This window comes from Aethalodelphis obliquidens, unplaced genomic scaffold (genome assembly GCF_003676395.1).
Source record: "Aethalodelphis obliquidens isolate GAN/ISIS:26980383/991018 unplaced genomic scaffold, ASM367639v1 scaffold67, whole genome shotgun sequence".
Taxonomy (NCBI): Eukaryota; Metazoa; Chordata; class Mammalia; order Artiodactyla; family Delphinidae; genus Aethalodelphis; species Aethalodelphis obliquidens.
The window spans coordinates 6,376,357-6,399,156 of record NW_020838011.1 but is presented as its reverse complement, the minus strand read 5'-3'; the positions used below and the strand labels follow the sequence as shown (position 1 = coordinate 6,399,156).

The 22,800-nt window shown below is 31.8% G+C and overlaps 1 protein-coding gene across 1 annotated transcript in view; it reads left to right on the top strand.

Moving 5' to 3' along the window:
• TECRL (trans-2,3-enoyl-CoA reductase like) overlaps window positions 1-22,800 on the top strand; it is a 90,610-nt gene that overhangs the window by 46,912 nt on the left and 20,898 nt on the right. Inside the window, exons 3-7 of the mRNA XM_027089635.1 lie at window positions 730-774; window positions 3,688-3,791; window positions 11,297-11,412; window positions 15,688-15,793; window positions 17,049-17,121. Coding sequence (XP_026945436.1) covers window positions 730-774; window positions 3,688-3,791; window positions 11,297-11,412; window positions 15,688-15,793; window positions 17,049-17,121 — 444 coding nt within the window. The remainder of the gene's footprint in view (window positions 1-729; window positions 775-3,687; window positions 3,792-11,296; window positions 11,413-15,687; window positions 15,794-17,048; window positions 17,122-22,800) is intronic.

Genomic DNA, 22,800 nt, shown 5'->3' with positions numbered 1-22,800 from the left:
GTTCTCCAGTTTTAAATGAAGATGTTTAAGATTATTTTTTGAAGAATAATTTTCGAAAAGCACACAAGTCATAGGTCACTTATTTTAGAACATGTCCACAAATTGAATGCAACTACTTAAAAAGTCCTCAGATCAAAAAGCAGAAAAACACCACTCCTAAAGCTCCCATCACGCTTTCTTCCAGAACTATCCACAGTGCTTCTCAGCACCCTGCAAAGGATAACCACTATCTCCATTTCTGGCACTGAATGATATTTTTTATTCACTTCCTGAGATCTAATCTGTCTTCCAATGGAAACTATTGCTTTTAAAATATGTTTAGGGCTTCCTGGTGGCACAGTGGTTAAGAATCCGCCTGCCAATGCAGGGGGGCACAGTTCAAGCCCTGGTGTGGGAAGATCCCACATGCCGCAGAGCCCGTGCACTAAAACTACTAAGCCTGCTCTCTAGAGCCCGCAAGCCACAACTACTGAGCCCACGTACCACAACTACTGAAGCCTGCATGCCTAGAGCCTGTGCTCTGCAAGAGAAGCCAACGCAATTAGAAGCCCGCACACCTCAACGAAGAGTAGCCCGCTCTCACCACAGCTAGAGAAAGCCCCTAAGAAGTAATGAAGACCCAATGAAGCCATAAATAAATAAATAAATAAATGTATTTATTTAAAAAATAAATAAATAAAATGTGTTTACACCTGTGCTTACAATTAAATGTTATTTTTCATTGAATAGGTCCAAAGTGGTACCCTTCTCGAGTGGGCCTGCAGCTAGAACGTGGTAAGAACCAATTTCACGAATCTATTTATTTGAGTCCCTTTGCTGTCTCAATAGATAATATTTATTTATCACTTACTAAATGGCAGGTATTGTAATAAATACTTTAAATATATTATCTCATTTGATCCTCCCAAAAAGGTAATGTTCCCCTTTTATGGGCAAGGAATTTTAGTCTTACAGAAATAAATTTCACACATTCACTGTCAGTGTGTATTGGAGACAGGATCTGAACTAACATCTGTATCAAAAGCTTTTACTGCTATATTCCTGCAATCTACTGCTTCCTGATATATACTCAGGGATACAGCTTAGCTCTGTTTTCTTTTTTTTTCTATTTAAAAACAGAATAAGGGAGGTAAGTAGGAACAGAATGAATGAATTATAGGGAAAAGTATTGTATCCATTAATAACCCTCAAGTATTTCAAAATTTCAAACCCTATTCTCCATTCAGAAAATTTATAAATATACACACTAAAGGGAATCCTGTTTAGAATCATTGTTTTTGACATTGCATCAACATGACCTTAAATTTGGACTTGTTAAATAAAAACTGTGGGTAGAATGTAAATTTGGGGGGGCTACTCAGTTCAGGTCCATGATAGTAAGTCTACAAGAGGCATCTATTAAGGAATTTCAATATCTAAATTTTTCCATTCAATTGTGAACTGAATTTTATTTTTCTGCAGTTTTTGCTTTTCCTAATATTCAGTGTATCATTTCTTAGATATCACATTCACTTAAGGACAAATGATGATTTTCTTGCATTTCTCTAAGATATTCTGTTTTCATTGTTATCTTAAATATTCCATCTTTCTATGAGATATCTATGTTGAAAACATAGGAATCCACATCATTCTTAAAAGTCACACTTTCTTAAGGTCTCACATTTTTCCAAACTCAATTGTTCAAGACAAATTCCCATCTGGCTAGAGTTTAAAAGAGAATCATTGTCTTGTTTATTTTTGCCTCTGCAGGGCATAGTATGTGCCAGGCACATAAATACCTTTCAACACACGGATACTGAAATAACATAAAATGAAATAGTGGTTTTGTTTTCTGAACTTGACTCTTATATAAAGAAAACTGAGAATGCCACAGGCATCAATGTCAAGTGTAACTTCAATTTGAAGGACACTATATGGGACTGGGGGATTTCTGTTACTTCACCCTTTCTGGTGAATGTGACTTTTTACTTTCCCCTCACTTATATACCTGGTTAAGTGTTCCAGGGTGTGATCTGAATAAAGTATAACCCTCCAAGTGTTCTTTGATAGGAATATGATGGCATATTTTAAAAAACGAATCAATGCATTTAGTAATACAAGCAGGACATGGTGCCAAGAAGAGGTTATTTGCAGTAATGCAGAATTTTAAACCTGACTCTTCTACTTATCTTTAGAGTCTTCTTTTATAAAGTAGAGCTAATAAAGAACCTAACATGTTTTTTTTTATGTGTGTTTGTGGGGGGGAAGGTTTGTAAGTATTAAATAGGATTATGTTTATAAAATGCTATAATGATTTGTACGTGGTAGATGCTTCATTGAACATAGTTGTAACTATTAATATTAAGGAAAAAGACTTAACACCAAAACAAAGCAAGGCATGAATATTTACATTATAGTTGCGCCAGAATACATTTGCCAGAATGATTGCACTATAAGTAATGATGCCATGTGAATTTAGAGTCCTTTACAGTTTCCTGACACAAAAGACTGCTAAAACACAAATAAAAGAGTAAGCAATTGATTTTTATGTGAAAAATAGCAAAGGTTTATTTAGCTCAGTGCTTCTGCTGAGCTGGGCTGAACTTGGCTTTGCTTGGCTAATCTCACTCAAATAGCTACAGTCAACTGGCGGATTGTTGAAGACTGACCTTTTTAAGATGGCCATGACTACAGTCACTCCTCTCTGCTCTATGCTTCATCAGAATATTCTGGGCTTGTTATCATGGTGGCGTCAGAGGTGCAAATAAATGAGCACAAGCACTCAAGAATTCATGAGATTCAGGCTTAGAACTGGGATATGATCCCTTGTCCCACATTCTATTTGTCAAAGCAAGACACTAGGCTAGCCTATATTCAAGGGATGGGAAAATAGACACCAACTCTTAATAGAAGGAACTAAAAGTTATATTGCAAATGGTGTTGTTATGGTAATGGTGAATAATTGCAGTCATTATTGCAATAAATCTGTCATACAAACTGGTAACTAAAATGTGCTCTCTCTTATTACTGCGATTAATATACTTCATAATGTCCTGGAAGTACAGTGTTGAATTTCTAATTCTTAGAACCATTAGATTTGTTCAACAGAAAGTTGAAGCATGGGTAGAGTTGGTCCTTCTCTTCCCATCCCTGACTCCAACCATCCATACCCATTATAAAACAGCCTTGACAAACCCGTAAGGTTAGAAGTATGCACCTTAGTGTCTGGCCCATTCTTGGGAGAAAATGCCCCCCAAAAATGTATTACTTGAGTTAATTCAGGCAGAAAATTCAGTGGTCTTAAATGGTCAAAGTATCATATAGATGGATGGGCTTCCATTAGGCATGGTCTCCTGGGCCCACATATTCCGGGGGGGTCGGGAGCAAGAGCAGGGTGCTGCGCATGCCCCCTGCACACAACACCACCTAAGAGGTGGGCAAAACACCTAAGCCACCCCTCTGGCCCTATCTCTGGACACACCCTTACCCTCACCCCATATAAGGAACAAGCACTCCCTCGCGTGTATTTGAAATTTTGCCAGATATATTTTATAAAATGGGTTTATTCACGTTATCTTACTTTAAAGATTTACTGTAAATTGCAATTTCTATGTAAAATTCATCCTTAGCTTTCACTGGTTTCGCATTAAAATTATTTACCATTATGCCTTGAAATTGTATTAAAATGATATTTCCTTGTCGTTTAAGGTGGGCCCTTTTTGAAGGACTACATAACCATTCAAAGTGTTGCATCTTCCTCCATTGTCACACTTTATTTTACAGACCTAGGTCAACAAGTCAGTTGGACTACAGTAAGTATCGATTTGAAATGCAATAAACATGTCCCACATTTTGACGTAATTTGTTGACATAGAGGACATTTTCTGTCAAATAAATTCATAGCGAAACAAAATATTGCACTAAAGGTATTTTAAATTTTCCATTCTGACTATGATCAGTGGCCAAATTTCCATTCAAGAATTGGAGAAATGAAAATACATGGTTGAAAGGAGGATAAACCCTTTTTAAATGTCAATCTATCTTATGACCGATGGCTTTCTGTTTTCCCTATGCTTTGTCAGTTACATAGTGTTTCTTCAACTTTTCCTTCTAAGAGCCTCGGGATAATGAAGACCCATTTGTTTGGAAAGAGTAGAGAGAGAATATTCAATAAAAAATGTTCCAAGGCAGTGGGGAGGACATTTTAAAGACTGAGAGTGAAGTAGTAAGACTTCTTTGTGTTGTGAAGGGTGGGGCATTCTTTTGATTTTCTTGAAGGAGGTGTTTTCAAAGTGGTGGCAACTGAATCCAATAACATTAGAAGAATGAAGACCATATTAAAAAACAGGAGGACTAAGAAACATAAAATACTTGACACTACTTCACAAGTATTGACATATTCATGAGTAATGGAATAGATGGAATATCTTCAGTAGAAAGAAGCTATGAAGCTATGTGATATTTAGTGACAGGCAGTTAAGGAGTTAATCTGATAAATAATTTTGACTAGTGCAATCATTCTATTATTCAATTAAATTAAACCTATTTTTATATTGTTCAGATTTTAAAAGTTTTTTTCTGATTACCTTCTATTTAATATTTGTGATATGGTTACTTTTAATATTTTCTATTCAAAATGGCTTTCTTTTGCCAGCATAGTGCTTTGAGTTTTCCCTTTATAGTTAAACAATCAATTTTTAAAATTATTACAGACACATGATAATTTATACATTGTTATTTAATTCTCAAAAGGAGAAATTCCAGTTTACATTCATTAATCAAAATGTTGTCACATGCTTTACTTTTCCAGCAATTTCTCCTTTAACATACATTATCTTCCTGTATTTAGATAATTCTTTTAGTGTGTTTGGTTAAATGGTTCCTTTAGTTTCCAAGATTTTCTGAGCCTCTGAGTACTAATTTGTTGCACTAAAAACTGAGTTTATAGTATTCTGAATCCTTGTGAAGTATATCATAATGTTTACAAAACAACCTACTAATACATGCATCAAATAAGCAAAGGGCTTAGTGTTTAAATGTGATATCTACAGACCTTTGCTAAAAGAGATTTTAGTCTAGCAGATTTTGATTTTCGAAGGTTAAAATATTCACAGAGTCTTTGTCCACATTTATAATGAAAAGGGAATTCTGTCTACAGAAATAATATCAGAGTGAGTGACAATAACTGTGAGTTCATAAGAAATTCCAGCTGCAGCATTTGGATAAGCACTGAGGAGAAAAAGTGCTAAGGTAGAATTCTATGATAATTGTACTAGAAAATTATAGCTTATTTGGGAAGAAAGTCATTTAGGTGACAAAGAGAACTCTGAAAATAGGCTGGATATTTTAAAATCAACCCTATGGTTCACACACTCTTTTGCTCCAAATGAGTCAGTCCTATTAAATGCTAAAAATATACACATTATATTGCAGTCACACCCACTTTATATCAACCAAATTATACAATAAAAGCAATATTTTTACCACACATAACGTTCTTGCACATTCATAAAATATTAAAATGTACTCCTATAATAAAAGCATTATCATAAGTATTCTTTTTTTTTTTTTTTTTTTTGCGGTACGCGGGCCTCTCACTGCTGTGGCCTCTCCCGTTGCGGAGAACAGGCTCCGGACGCGCAGGCTCAGCGGCCGTGGCTCACGGGCCTAGCCGCTCTGCGGCATGTGGGATCTTCCCGGACCGGGGCACAAACTCGTGTCCCTTGCATCGACAGGCGGACTCTCAACCACTGCGCCACCAGGGAAGCCCTATCATAAGTATTCTCTTTGTAAGAAATAATCTCTTCAATTTAGCAAAGTCAAAATTAAGATTTTAATAATTTTCATGAAATAAGAGTTTGTTACAGAATATTGAGAAAACTCTTGCCTCATGGAACTTATTGGAAGACTTAGGAGAAAGGTTTATTATAATAATATAATAATCCCCATCACACAAATCCTATTAACTAAAGATCTTATTCAGTTTTCACTATTTTTATATTCATTCATGTGTGTATATAGTCCTATGCAACTTATCTCTTGCATAGATTCATGTATTCACCACCAAAATCAGATACAGAATTATTCATTCCCACAAAGGAACTCCCTCATATTACCCCTCTGTATTCACACACTCTTTTTCCTATCCTGGGGCAACCACCAATCTGTTTTTCAACTCTATATTTCTGTCATGTGGCAATTGCTATATAAACAGAATCAAATATTTTTTGATTGACGTTTATTTTTCTCTAAGCATAGTGCCCTTGGGATCCATACTGGCTGTTGCATGTATATCAATACTTAGCTTCTTTTTATTGGTGAGTGGTACTCAGTTGTATGTATGTAACAGGGTTTGTTTAATTATTCACCCATTGACAGACATTTGACTAGTTGTCAGTATTTTGCTGTTACAAATAAAGCTACTACCTATCTGAGTGTAGGTGTTGGTATGAACATAGTTTTTTATTTCTCTGGGACCACTGTTGAGTTTTAAGAGTAACATTTATATTCCACATACAAGTTCTTTGTCTGATACGTGGTTTGCAAATATTTTCTCTCAGTTTTAACTAGTCTTTTCACCCTCTTAACAGGACTTTTGTTGCTGTACAAAAAGTTTTCAATTTTAATGCAACCTAATTTAGTAATGTTTTCTTTTAAGGATCTTGCCTTCACTATCATATGTAAGAAACTTTTGCCAGGAGTTTTTCTTTTATGAGTTCTTCTAATGGTTTAATAGTTTAATATTTTACGTTTTAATCATAGTTTTTTATTATAAAGAATTGTCTATTTTTTAATTGTCAAACTTAATGTTTATTTTTAATTTGCCTCATGTGTCCTAATCTATTGTTGGCTATTTTTTTTTTCTTACTCCATATGGATTAATTGTCATACTATCTTTTCTATTAGCCTCTCTGGTATTTTGGTAGTTATATCTTATTTTTCACTAACTCTAGTGATTACCCAAGAGATTATAATGTGCATCTTTAAAATATTAAATACTAGTAAAATTGTTTGTTTATTAATGTGAAAATACTTCACAGAGAGTTGAATACCTTTAAGGTACTTAGGCTCCTCCTGAATTTTCTATTACTGTGATATATTTTAATTATATACTTTAAAGTTAAAATCCACTACTATAATATCACGTGGCCAATCTTTATTTAAATTTATCCTTTTCACTGCAATTTCGTTTTTCCTTCTAATACTGAGCTTACATCTGGTATCATTTTCCTTCTTCCTTAAAAACACTTTTAATGCTTTATTCTGGTTCTGTCTTTGATGAGTTCTCTCAATTATTGTTCATCTTAAAATGTATTTATTGAACTTATTTAACTTCTATTCTTTGAGAATATTTTTTCAGAAAAAAATACATGTTGGCAGTTATTTTTGTCCTTACTTCACAAAACTGCATTATTTTGACTTCTGACTCCCATTTTTTTTGTTGAAAAGTCTACTGTACTCCTTAGGTCTTTTCCCTGGCTTATTTAAAATTCTACTTTTGTTTGATTATCAGAAGTTTGATTATGGTGTACATAGCTATGATTGTAGTTTTATTTATCCTGCTTTGGGTTTATGTGTTATCTGAATCTATGGTTTGATATATATTTAATTTGAAAAATTAGCATAATCTTGTCATCTTTTGATTCTCTGTTATTCTCTTTGTATTCTCCTTCTGGGATTTATATTACGTTTTCATACTTTTCAGAGTTTTCAAATATCTGCCTCAATTCTCAATCTTTTATTTTTCTTTGAACATTAAAAGATTGTTTTCTAAATCTAACTGATAATTCTGTTATGTGAATCTTTAGTTCTCCTGTTTTCAATGTCCTTCGTTATGGTCATAATATCTTCACTCCTTGTATACCTTCATATTTCTGACTTAGTGTGGGAAAATTTATGTGAATAAATTTAAAGATAACTTGAGGCCTAGGATGATGTTATTGTCTTTCAAAGATAATCTATCATTCTGCAGATGGACTAATGGCACTATTGTGTACAGGTCATCTCATTCCAATCCATGATTAAAATGATTTCAGACTGAGCTTCAGTATCTATGAAGACAGATCTATTTCTGCCTCATCTTCACTCCTAAGTTGTAACTCTTCTAGGTCCCAGCCCAAATCCTGGAGATTTTATAGAGCCACCTCTGTCTTTGAAAGATACCAAGCAATAATTTTTGTACTTCCATTCTCAAGCACCCTCAAAAGTTTTGGTCTTTTTATCAGGCTGTTACCAAGCTTCATATCCCAGGTCAATCATTTCTCTGGAGCTCCATTTAAAACGTCTTGACCTTCTAATTCTTCAGTGACTCAGTAGCTCTTTGGAGGCTGAAAAACATTTCGATCAATTTTTCTTGCTGATCTCATTAGGATGGTTTGTTTGAATAACATGGGAATAGAATTCTCCATTATATGTTATACATATAATAGTTTTTTTTTTCTTTTAAGAAAACCCTTCTAGTATCATATTACCTTCAATAGTATTCACTGAGTAAAAAGTGATATTACTACTGGGAAATGTTTTTGTAGTTTTACTTAGTAGCTCTCCTATCTTTGGAAAATTAAGGTTGGCACTACTTTATTTTTGTCAGCAATTTCCAACAACTGTGAAATGTGCAATTTATTTTGCTTCTGACTGTCAATTGCTATTTTAGAAAATAAGTAAAACCAACACCACCCTAATAATGACAGGACTAAAAAAAAAATTAAGGGAGAATGAAATACATTAAGTGCAGTCTAAGTACAAGGGTCTTAATCAGTTCACAACAATTGCAGCTGAATGTTTCAATTTATATTCTCTAAACAGCTTATTGCCTTCTTCCTTTTCAATTTAGATATATACCAATTTGAATATTCCACAGAAGCTCCAAAAATCCCAATTACATAGCTTGCCTAGTAGAAATAATGGATTTTACATTTAAAGCAACACCTAAGTTTAAAACAGAGAACTTTCTATAAGGAGATGCATGAAAATAACTTGATGTCAGAAATAAATTGGAATTTAAAAGTAGTATATATCTTCAAAGTAAAAAGAAAGTGCATCTGCTTATTTTGAATATAGAATCTCTATTAAACTTTTAGATTATGGAATTCCCAGTCTTTGTAAATTCACCTGCTTTGCTTAGGCTGTATACCTGTAAATACATATGTTTGTATGTTTACTTTGGCTTTAGTCTTGTTTTTACTCTTTTTTGGTAGAAGAAGAGCAATTCCTGTTTCAGAAGTCTGTTTTATTAATATTTCTCTGCATGGCTCTTGTTTTTCTTTACTCTAAATCTATTTTCTGATTACTTCCTAAATATAATCAAACATCTCTATTCCTTCTATCTGCACCCAAATAGACATTTTGCTTGAAAGATGCATTGTCTAAAAGTTATTTGTTATTATCCTCCAGTTCTTTCAGGTCCGGATGTATCCTTCATACTTCGGTACTCTTTTAACCCCCATGTTTCAGCATGAACAATATTTGTGATAAAATGCTGGGTCTTCTAGAACATATTATTGTAAGCTAGCAGGCTCCCCTGATTTTTTTTAGATGATGGAGACAAGATTGTAGTTTAATTTTCTCTGATCCAAAAAAGTTTCATATTTGTGATAACATTTTTACTAACTTAATAAAGAGTGACATTTGGTCAGGTTAACTATTGTTTACAACATTTTTCATTTCTGCCATATTACAATAGAACTTGCTCAAAATTGACTTGACTAGGTCAGAGGCATTGAAATAGATATTTTAAACTTTTTGTTGTAATAAAACAATCACTATCCTAATTGTTCTAGAGTATTATTAACTAGATTATATTATCAGATATTCAAAAGTGGTAAACAGGGCTTCCCTGGTGGTGCAGTGGTTAAGAGTCCGCCTGCCGATGCAGGGGACACGGGTTCATGCCCCGGTCCGGGGAGATCCCACATGCCGCGGAGCGGCTAGGCCCGTGAGCCATGGCCGCTGAGCCTGCGTGTCCGGAGCCTGTGCTCCGCAATGGGAGAAGCCACAACAGTGAGAGGCCCGCGTACCGAAAAAAAAAAAAAAAGTGATAAACATTTTTATTCCATATCTGAATAATCAGGAATGTTGTATGCCATAAATTAATATACTCTTCTCTCAGTAAAAATGTTGCTTTAATACTGAATTTATTGGACGTTGCACTGTTCTTATCCTCACATAGACGTCTTTCTTGCCTCATGAGATAATAAATATCATTTAGAAAAAGTATAACTGAAGAAACCTGCATGTATAAATAGCTATTTACACGTATGTATATATACATATATATGTAATTATATATGTATGTTCATATATCATATATTTTAACCATGTAGCTATACAAAATTCTCACCAGAGATAAGAGCATAATTAATAATCAATGTGAACACCTGTATTTTTGAGCAAAATATGTACAACTTCAAGTTTCCTACCTTAGAAAAATGATAAAAATTGGCAAAGACAAAGCAAAGTAGTAACGGCAGTCGAATTAATCATTGTCATGTTTGTATTCTTTCTCTTCTCTTTGAACACCCATAGAGGAAATTATTTTTGCTTTTTTGCCTGAAATTTTCAGAATGTGACTTTAACCTGGTTTTAGCATCAAAACAAAACCAAATAATTGACAGTCACCAGATTCAGAAAACTATTAGAAAACAAGTCAATTATCTTTCTGCAATCACAAGGTCTCATTTTCAATTATCTTTCCAATTTTTATGATTGTGTCTCTGTAGATTGGATATCTCTCTCCACATACATGGTTGCCACTTAGCTCCAGAATTCAGAAGTCAATCTTATAAAACTACTCACTCAGACTCATTAGAATTAATCTAAAATTTCCAAAAATGAGAAGTAAATTATTTCAATCTGAATAAGTGTCAAATCAATTGAGTTCAAAATGACATGGCCATAAAAAGATTAAAAGAAAGAAAGAGAAACTATTTCCCATTCCATTCAATGACAAAGACAGTTAACACAGAAGATTCATTTGTATGGGGCTGGAGAGACATGAGAAATGCATTTATGATTGTTTGATTAAATAAAAATTCCAGTGTACTATGTATGAAGAAATCATTATGTTCAATATTTTTAGTTAAATTAACCATTTATGATTGTCCTTTTCCTTAACACTTGGCTAATTCTTCCAAGGAAGACTTCTTGCTATTTGTGATAGCACTTAATTTAGTTCTTTTTCAAGAATAGATGCTCACCTGTCCATTTCACCAATTTACGTAGCAAGCTAAGTCTGTGGACATGCTTATTATGGTCCTAAGTAAATCTTAATCATATCTATAAAATGTACTGTTTAATCTAAATCACCTTCTTTTTTTAGGTATTTTTGGCTGAATACACAGGACCTCTGCTAATATATCTCCTCTTTTATTTGAGGATCCCATATATATATGACATGAAAGAGAGCTCTAGAAGATTACGTCACCCAGTAGTACAGTAAGTAATACATATACATGGAACATATAGATTAAGGAGGAGACAAACTAGTACAGACATTATGCTAATAAATATTTTTTGTAAACACAATTATAGTGGATTGAATTTTAGGGTAATATATTTTAGATAACAAGAAGTAATGTATGCATGCCAACTTTTAAGTTTATAAACAGGAACTATTACTTAATATACTTAATACTTTAAGTATACCTTAAAGCAGAGGTAATTTCAGTTAATAATGATCACAATCAACAAGAGAAAAGCTTAATATTACAAAGTTGAGAGGCCATATATAGGACTCAAAATATTAATACTTCCCTAAAAACATGGGCAACATTGTGTAGAAAAGAAATAATGACTGAACTAATAAACTGGAAGAAAAAGGTTTTAAAAATTACAAAATTAAATTTTACTTTTAACCAGGACAGTTATCAAAGCAGAATATATAACTACAGTTCTTCACGTATTGTGGAAATAGTCTCCCTCTCTCTTTCTCTCTTCATATCAAATAACAAATTAAAGAGAAAGAATAATCATTCAAGATGCTACATTGACATGTAGAGTTAGAAATTTGTTAAAAAAAAAAAAAGGAACCTGGGCAAATGACTAAACTCTAAGTGAATTAAAAAGCAAAATTCAGGTCATAAGGATGCTAGAAGACAGAGAATAATTTGACTCCTGGATTTCTCATCTCAGATTTGTCTTTCCTTCATTCTTAATTCTGTACTCCAGCCACAATTACCACCCTTGTCCTGACACCTACCATGCCCTTACACACCATCCCTCTTCCTCCATTGCCTCCCTCTTCTTTATTTTTTTCAAACTTCAAATAGAGCTCAATATTACTTAGTATTAGCCATTCCTATTCCTTCAATGAGAAATATGTTACTAAAATGTTTTTCCTTTATACAGTTTATTACTTTAAAATTATATATTTACATAGTCATTTGTGTCTTTCCCTCTATAGAGTTTAATTTCTATAACGGGTGTCTTTTGGTGCTCAGTCAATTTTGCTGCTTAACACATTACCTGATTTATAAAAAATACTCAATAGTAATGTTCTGTATGAATAAATACATGAACCAGTTACATGAAAATTTATTTTATATTAGGCACTTTTAGAGTATAAAAACAGAGGAACCTGATCTGGATGTGAGTTCTGAAATGGGCTTTTCTATGAAAGTTATGTTTGAACATTTTTCTTTGTTTTCTGAAGGGACGTGTCAGATTTTAACTAGTAAATCTGAGGAATCTTCATATGGAAATTATCTGTGGTACATAGCAGTTTGATGCTTTGTAGGAGCAGACATAAAGCTAGGAGAGTAGAGGCACAGAGAAGCAAGGGGAGATTGGATCTCAGGGATCATAGTCAGGTCAGTATCTGGCAAGTTGCTCAGGGCCTTTTGGAATGTTAAAGTCTACCTTTCTTTTTCTTAAGTTAAGAGAATGCCCAATTCATTTAGAAAGTCTGGGATGGAGTGTTCATAGGTGAATGTAATTGCCCTCATTTTTTAGATCAAACATATAATGTGTACCAGATATATATCACAGCATGAAAAAAGAACACGTTTTTTTTTCCCCAGCAGCATTCTCAAAGGAATTGACCGACAGTTGGTTATTATTCTTAAACACAAACACAGCATGTTTTATAACTTCTCAGTGATAAATGTATCTGTTCCACATTCTTCCTAAGGAGCAAATACGTGAAGTTTATATTAAATCATTCAGAGGAGATACACACAAACACACAAACTACTTTTGAAATTTGAGTGTCTAGTAGAGGTCAGGTCATCCCTCATATACCACACTCCATCTAAAAAAAACTCTAAAATCTTCTTTTTGTTGCCTTTCCTGAGCCCTTCTCAACTCCTGGAATCCTTCCACTGTGCCCTCTGCAATTCAAAGTCCACTGTTAGCAAATTTCTTATATTGTCAACCTTTTATCTGAGCATTGCCTTCATATTCTTCCTCAACAGAAACCTGGTACACTGCCTCCCTTGCAGCTCTATAAAGTGTCTTTTTTCACAGTCCTCATACCTTGAAACTTACTTGATGAAACATAAGATATTTTCAAATATTACATTTGGGAAAAAGAGACCCAAGCCTATTTATGGATGTTCAATTAGTTTAGCACTGGAAAGAGAAAGAGTTGATGTTTGAAGGGAGGTCAACCATAATTAAATAGAATATTTTGGAATGAAATCAAACTTGGTAAGTGCAAAGTCCAATAATGTGCAAAGTGGTATATATCCAGATATTAAGTCATAGCTAGCTGCTATGCTAATATCTATGCCCTAATGGTGAAATATAAATTAAATATGTGAACTAATTTAATCATAGTTTAAATTAAAATTTCTCATTCAGTGCTCTGCTACATTGCTGGGCATAAGATAATTTTTCTGCTTTCTTACAAAATGGAAAATTCTACTACTCAAGTATTTATATAAATATTCTTCAAAAGAACCAAGAAGTTAAGAGAGATGCTGATTCTCTTACCAGTCCTTTGAACCCACATGCAACCTCCTATATCAGGATGTTTGTTTTTGCTTCTCTTACTGTCTAGAAAGCTCTGTCCCCAAATATCTACACTTTGTTTTCTCACTTCTTTCAGAATTTGTCTATTGTTCTTAGATATACACATCACACAGAACATGTCTCTCCCATAATAGGTGCACAATTATATTTTTATGAATTAATGAATAATGATCTATTCCCTAATGATTTAGCCAGGTTGGTTTGTTTTTGTTTGATTATTTGTTTTCCCTAAAGTCATTCTTATTAATACCAGAAATCATTAATTCATTGTGTTTAATATAAACTTACAGTGTAGACTCAATGTTTGATTTTACATATTGTAAATGAAATGCTTATTTTTATGCTTAACCTTTATACATTTAAGTATATGATCTTTGATCCTTATTGATTTTCTTGAAAAACAATTATAGTTTTTGAAGTGTTACAGGTTTATTTATAATAAAATAGATGCATATTTTAATAGAAAATATTTTAAATATAAACAAGAAAACATGCTTCTATAAATCATATTTGACATCTACTTTTTAAATATTAGTTATATAAATGACAAGAAGAGGTGATATGTTAGAATAGCAACAAAAACAAAGCAACACAAAATACTGCAATATGTTAGGCAGTCAAAGACCAAACATAAAACAAACTAAACAAAACAAAAGCTGCATTGACTCCATAGGAAAGGAAATTCCAACTTTTTCAGTCTATGGTACTTGCTAAAGGACAATCAGACAATGAAAAAAGTATTTTGGATATTATAAAATGTCAAATGCATTGTAAGTATGTTTAGAATACTTTTAAAGTTGTAAATTTTCTGCTTCAGTCTTAAGGCATTTTGAAATGAGCATATTTACAATTATTATATTTATATATATATTCCTTGGGCAGATGTAAACATACAGTTAATGACTGTTGTTATGAAATATTTTGAGAGTCATCAGAAGTAAATTTATAGAAACTGTTGTTACAGTACTTTTATTATTAAATAAATTTAGAAATTTTCTAGAAAATAAAAATATCAAAAAAACTTGTGTTTTGGTTACCAGAAACAATATTTCCTGATAAATAGAAAGTTGTAGCATACAAATGAACCTATTTACAAAACAGAAATAAAGTCACAGATGAGAAAACAAACTTACGATTACCAAGGGGGAAAAGTGGGGGAAGGATAAATTGAAAGATTGGCATTGACATATACACACTACTATGTATAAAATAGATAACTAATAAGAACCTACTGTATAGCACAGGGAACTCTATTCAATACTCTGTAATGATCTATATGGGAAAGGAATCTAAAAAACAGTGAATATATGTATATGTATAACTGATTCACTTTGCTATACAGCAGAAACTAACACAACATTGTAAATCAACTATACTCCAGTAAAAATTAATTTTAAAAAAGATGTAACTTCAAAAATAAGAAAAAGGGACTTCCCTGGTGGTCCAATGGTTAAGACTTTGCCTTCCAATGTAAGGGATGTGGGTTCAATCCCTGGCCAGGGAGCTGAGATTCCCACATGCCTCGAGGCCAAAAAACCAAAACATAAAGCAGAAACAATATTGTAACAAAGTCAATAAAGACTTTAAAAATGGTCCACATAAAAAAATAATAAAAGAAAAAAAGAAAAAGAAAGTTGTAGTAAACTAAAAAAAAAAAAAAAATTAAAACATCTTATATATAAGGTGACCCAGATTTTTTGGAAGGGAATTTAATGTGTTTGTGTTTTATTTTCTTTCTAGCTTGGCCTGCTTCTGTCATTGTATACACTATATCCGATACCTTTTGGAAACCTTATTTGTTCACAAGGTTTCCGCAGGACATACACCTTTGAAAAATTTGATAAAGGTGGGAACTGATATGTTTTGTAATTTTAATTGTTATTGAGAAATTTTATGTATTAGATCATCTACATCATCATTAAATCATGTTTATTTCTCTCAAGCTTAGATTTTTCTATTCAGCTTTATCAGCATATCTTAAACATTCCGCTACTGAAATGCCATTTCCTGAGCGATCTAGTTCATTGGAGCTGCCCTCAACCAATAACATTACATAAAATATTTGGCATGACCTTACGTTACAAGTTACATACTTTTAGGCACCTTTAATTTTGGAAATACTTAGCACTGAATTCAGATTAAGTGCCACTTGAAGAGGAAGAATCTCATATATAAACCCTCTTATAAATATACATTTGTGTGATTAAAATGATGATGCTACACCCTATAATTGTGATTGGTGTCAGTGTAATGACAATATCTTTGCTCTTCCCCAAAATGGTAAATACAAATGTTATTAACCATCAATTAACTATCAAGAAAACGGGAAATGTTCTGGAACATTGAAATGGAAATGTACATTAGATAACATGGTGTAATTCAGTTTTCCAATTCAAAGTAAAATTTATTTTAATTTTTTTCCAATTTAAAATTTAGTTTCAGAATGAATTATTTCTTTACTAAAATATTCCTGAGTTTTAGCAAATATCTGTTTTCTTAGAATTTCAACAAGCAGACATTCTATTGTTATTATAATGAAACAGTAAACTCTAGAACTTTTACAAACCTCAAAAAATCATTTAGACTAGCTTCTCTTTTGAGAGAAGTTATTAAAATTCGTCATGTAAGATCAGCAACATAGCCTAGTACACCTAAAATGAGGCCATTTCCCTCTATAATCAATCAAGAAACATTATTACTAATGATTAAATAATTCATTCTTTTACTCATTTACTGTTGGAAAATAGCTGTTTATTATTTTTATTACTTCACTCCTATATACTACTTGATAGACAAAAGCTATTCTTGAAAAATCTTCATAAAATATATTGTTACATTTCTCTAAATCCTCATTTATATTAACAAGTGTTGAGCAAAGAAATGCATTTTCTTAGTGATATCAAATAGGTACTTTTAAAATCCTACTTTACTGAATGAAGAAGCATTCCATTTAACTAGCTTAGAAAATTTATAACATTTTTTATACCAAAATGCTGCAGTGTGGCATATAAATGTATGGGGTGACTTCAAATGATGTGATATATATATTATATATATATATATATATATATTCCCTAACTTTTATTGTGTTTTATTTGTAGAGTTGTGCCTTTTATTGGGGATTCACTTCTTGGATTGCCTACTACATTAATCACCCATGGTATACACCACCATGTATGTAGAATTTATTCTTCTATACCCATACTAAATTGCCAACATCAAAACTCTGTTCTAAACTACATAGAGATAATGAACGACATGGCACATATAGAGGAATAAGAAAATAATGTCAATTTTAAATTGCTTTCATAATACTCCATTAAATTTTTATGTAGGCTTAAAAGACCAAATTTGACTGACATATTTTGATTTATTTTCTTTACATAGAAACTCTAGCAAAAAATGTAAGTTGATTATAAACCTTGAAAATGACAGACAGTAAAATGAAAGAGTAAAGATGAAAAAGAAACATGCCATATAATCACATAATCATGTACAACCATCAGGATTTTTAAAATAAATAATTAAATTATTATTTTAAATATAACTTCAAAAGAAAAAAATAGAGGCTTTTTTTTCCTGTGACATATTGTTCTCTATTTATAACTTTATTAAATGTCTTGTCCCTTGACTCAGATGAAGCAATTTAGTGAACTGCACACTGGAACCAAATCTAAATCCTCAGCTCCTTATCTTGGGGGAAACATACCTGTCCTGATCAAAGAATTACATTTCTTTTATCTTCTGTGGACCTTTCTCTTCTCAGCTTTTACTGTAGCTCACAAGGCACACACAGCAGAGCCCTATTGTTATGTGTTGACATTTCATATTTAACTGAGAGTTTTTTGTTTTTTGTTTTTTTGCGGTACGCGGGCCTCTCACTGTTGTGGCCTCTCCCGTTGCAGAGCACAGGCTCCGGACACGCAGGTCCAGAGGCCATGGCCCAAGGGCCTAGCCGCTCCGCAACATGTGGGATCTTCCCGGACTGGGGCACGAACCCATGTCCCCTGCATTGGCAGGCGGACTCTCAACCACTGTGCCACCAGGGAAGCCCCTGAGAGTTATTTTTTGTGGTCTATTTCTAGTTTATAAAGTTTGAAAATAAATGGATATAAATGATGTATTCAAGCTTTATTTTAGATTTTATAAAATAACATAAATCTTAAAGACATTAAAATAAATTAATATCTTTTCTTGAAGCACTGACACAGAGAATTACATTATTCAGGGTTTTTGCCAAAATCAGCAAATCTAGTTCAGCAATCACAGTAAATGATTGCAATGTTCAGAACTTTAACTCTTCTAAATACTAACAAATTAACTATGAATATTGAAGGAGAAAATTCCCTGATCTCACAAAACTCTAGCTGATTTTTAAAAATATTTTAACAGAAGATGTACCTTCTAAGTTTAGAACATGAACAGAAAAATTTTTTAAAAGATATTTTTTATCCATAGTATGTTTAAAAAGAGGAGCCTCTGAAAAATGCTACATTCATATATCTGATACAAAATAATAGAGGTTAACTGTGTCATATATGCAAAATATTTATGGAACACTTATTGTTTGTCAAGAACTGTAAAATTGCTATTTCTTTTGTAATTAGAAACAATATTATTATGTAGGTGTTAATATTCCCCATTATATATTAGGAAAATAAGGCTCTGAAAGTTTAATTTTACTGTGCTTAAGACTCTTAAATGAATATGATGTAAGTAGGACTCAAATAATGTGAAAATATATAGAGCATTACAATACCTATTCCAAGTGGAGGGTGAATATCATATACATGCACTGCATGCTTTGCATGGCTCTGATATGCATGGATTTCAGTTTTTATGGTTTATTTAAATAATACCAGCCCCTAAAACCATGCTTCAAATTCAGTTACCACATACGCTAATTGTAATTTCACAATTGCAGCTAGCTCTTTAGTCCACATATCACTCTATAAATAATGGATGCACATCATGGTCAGTGACATCTGATGGTGGTTGATAACTGCACATCTCTTATTCAGTCCACTCACAACCAGCAAATAACTGGAACAATTGTGGAGTCTGGGAAGTCCAAGATCAAGGTGCTGGCAGATTGGGTTCCCTGGTGGGGACTCTCTTCCTGACTTGCAGATTGCTCCCTTCTCACTGTGTGCTCACGTGGTGGAGAGAGAGAAAGCAAGCTCTCTGGCATCTCTTCTATTAAGGACACTAATTCCCATCAAAAGGGCCCTAACCTCATGACCTCATCTAAACTTAATTACTTCCCAAAGGTCCATCTCTAAACACCATTATATTGAAGATTGTCGTTTCAACATCTAAATGTTGAGAGGCACCATTCAGTCTATAGCAATAGTGGTGAGGGGCCTAGGATAATTAGCCCACATTGCAGGCAAATAATGGGATCTAAGTTGTCATGTGATTATGACATTTGTTAGGTTTTATTTTTTCCTTAGAATTTCACTTTTCTGCATAAATGCTACAAAAAGTTCGATCCTTGCATTCATTATCTCTGCCTAAGATTTTTAAAGATTGTTCTTCCCCTTTTATAACTCTTTGATTAGAATTTATAGAGTAAAATTTTTGATTATATATTAGATTGTAAAAATCCAATGCTGTTCCTTCAAAGTAGAACTAGTACAAACTACACTATCTTTATTTTTTAATTAATTTTATTGAAGTATAGTTGATTTACAATGTTGTGTTAGTTTCTGCTGTGCAGCAAAGTGAATCAGTTATACATATACCTGTATCCACACTTTTTTAGACTCTATTCCCTTATAGGTCATTAGAGTATTGAGTAGAATTCTCTGTGCTATACAGTATGTTCTTATTAGTTATGTATTTTATATATAGTAGTGTATATATGTCAATCCCAATTTTCCAATTTATCCCTCCCCACATTCCCCCTAGGTAACCATAAGTATGTTTTCTACATCTGTGACTCTATTTCTGTTTTGTAAATAGGCTTATATGTGGAATCCAAAAAAAAAGAAAAAAACGGTACAAACTACATTATCTTTAGATGAGATGAACTAAACCTGAAAACATAGATAAGTATAAAAAATTTTTAAATAAAAATTTTAAAACTAGATACTTAAAAACCTATTCCTAAATAACTATTGAATTTAAAAGTAAAAATACATTACAGAAAAGACAATGACAAAGTGACAAAAGAGTAACCAGTACATATCAGAGCTTTTTTAGCCAAGTAGTTATAATCTTATTAAATAATCATATTTAAGGAAAATGAAACAAACATACTAATTAAACAAGTTAAAAATTCCTTTATATTAAAACACTGTACTCAAATTATATGCTGCATTAAGTTCAGGTACTTAAGAGTTGTAGAATAGTTGAGCCAATTTTTAAATTATTTCCCTTGAAAATTTTCTTTAAAACCTGAATGCTTACAATGTAATCTTCCTTCATTTCATCCTCACAATTAGAAGAAACAGTGGTTGTATTTTTTATGCGTGTTTAATTTTTTCATCATATTTTTCTGTGCTTTCACTTTGTATATGTTCTTTTGACTTACATACTCAAGTGTTTAATTCAGGATATTTTGTCCTTACTACAGATATGATAATTAATTTTCCGTTATTTTTATGTTGTCATAATTTACATTGTGCTTTGCCCCTTACATCAATTGGGTTTTTTTTTCACCTCTTTCTGTATTCTCTACACTAACAGTTTCACATTTTTTATAGCCCTATTCTCAACAGATCTGACTGCACAAAATAAATAGCATTTGCACATTTACACACACAAAGTACTTAAATGAAAAACAACATATTGGTATGTATTTCCAACGCATATACCATTAGGGAGGTCACTTTACATACTTGAACAATATTTAAAATAAATAAGAAAAATATATTATCATAATTGGACTGCCCAATGGCAGGAATATTCCATTAACCATAAACTGGAATGAATATGTTCAGGAAGTTTAATACAAAAATATTTAGTATCAAAAACAGTCAAGGAAAAATGACCTATATTTTTGCCTGAAATATTATACAAATTATAAAAACATTATATAAGGTTTTAATGGTATCTAACATTTTTTCTAGAAAGTTTATTTCAAATTATATTATCTGTAACTTTTTTTGGAAATAAATATAAAAATACTTTAAAATTACACTCTTTGGCCCAGTACCTTTATACCACATCATTATTTTTTCTCATGAAAAAATTGAAACAAGGCATATCTTCACAGTCTTGATGAAATGTTCTGAACCCTCTCATCCCTGTGTTAATATCTATTAATTTTTTTAGATAAAAGTTCAGTCATGTACTCAAAGTTCTCCCTGATCTCCCTGATTACAACAAATCTTTCTTTTTAGCTCTTATATTAAATATTGCATAGATCCTTCTCAGTAACACATTAAAGTTGCATGCTTTCATTTGTTAGCATGTGATGAGTATTTGTTTCCTTGTCAGAAAATAATTTCTATTAAGATAAGGGCTGCATTTGTGTTTATTTATAATTAATTTATCCACAGTCACACAGCCTGCCATATAAATTACTAAAAACTAGTGTTGAATTAGTGAAGTTTAGTCTAGTAGTAGATAGAAATTTTTAAAAATTATGCTCTATAGGGATGAATACCAACTAATTATTATGATTTAGCTAGAGAAAAATATTTAATTATATGGCAAAATGTGTATAACATAATATTAAGGGACTAAGTGATTATAAAATAATTCTATCAAATATGGTAAAAGTATATAACAAATATGTATATTTCCAAAGGGAAAAATCTGAATATTAACTGGTTTTCCATGGATGAATTTTATTTTCCCTTTACACTTTTATGTCTTTCAAAAATGTCTCCATTAATATATTTTATTTTATAATAATATATATGTACTTTATTAAAAAAATTCCAATACATGTACATGTTTTACATATATCCATGCATAAATACTTATATAAAATTTAACTATATTACCCTCTTAAGTTTCTAGCCCATGGAAATAGAACTTAAATAAAAGATTTATATGGAAAGATGTTTGAAACAGTACTATTATTTATAAAATTAAAGTAATTCTAATTATGCAGCAATTGGATAATATTTAATGTTTTAAGACTAGCCACATTATACATTGTGATGTAGTTTCTATCATACCTTTGACCACGAATATTTAATAATATCGTAAAAGTCTTTAAATATATTCTTATGTAAAAAACCCGATTCAAAATGAGTATTTACATTAATTTTTATTTGTAGATGTGTTTATATAAATAAATGCAATTTACATAAAACTAGAAGAAATGCAACTGTTAATACAGATAATGAGCTTATTAGATAATTTTATTTTTCATTATTTTTGTATATTCCAAATTCTCCTCTATAAACAAGGTGAATTTAGAACTCTGTTTCAAATTCCATTTTGTTCATTACTCTTTATATGATTTGGCAAGTTATATAAAGTATAATTTTTTACTGTAAGGTGAGAACAATAATATTTGCTTCATGTGTTTGTTTTTATGGTGAAAATATATAAAACACTTAAAATATTGCCTGTTGCAAAACATCAATGCAAAAATAAAAATTACTATTATTAGCATTTTTCTTTTTATTGTTGACCATTTAAAAAGAAGAGATATTATTGAGGGCAATTACACACTAGGTCATACTAATATGCTTTTAAAATGACAAACAAGGTATATTAAATCTGTTTTCAAATAGTTTAATAATAAAAATTATAAATAGACTCCATTTATATTCTAAATATCATTAGGTCACTAGAAGATAAGTATACATAGAAAGCAAAATATTGTCATCTCTTTAGATTGCAAAAGTATCATTCCAAAAGGTCAGATAGTACATATCACATATCACATAG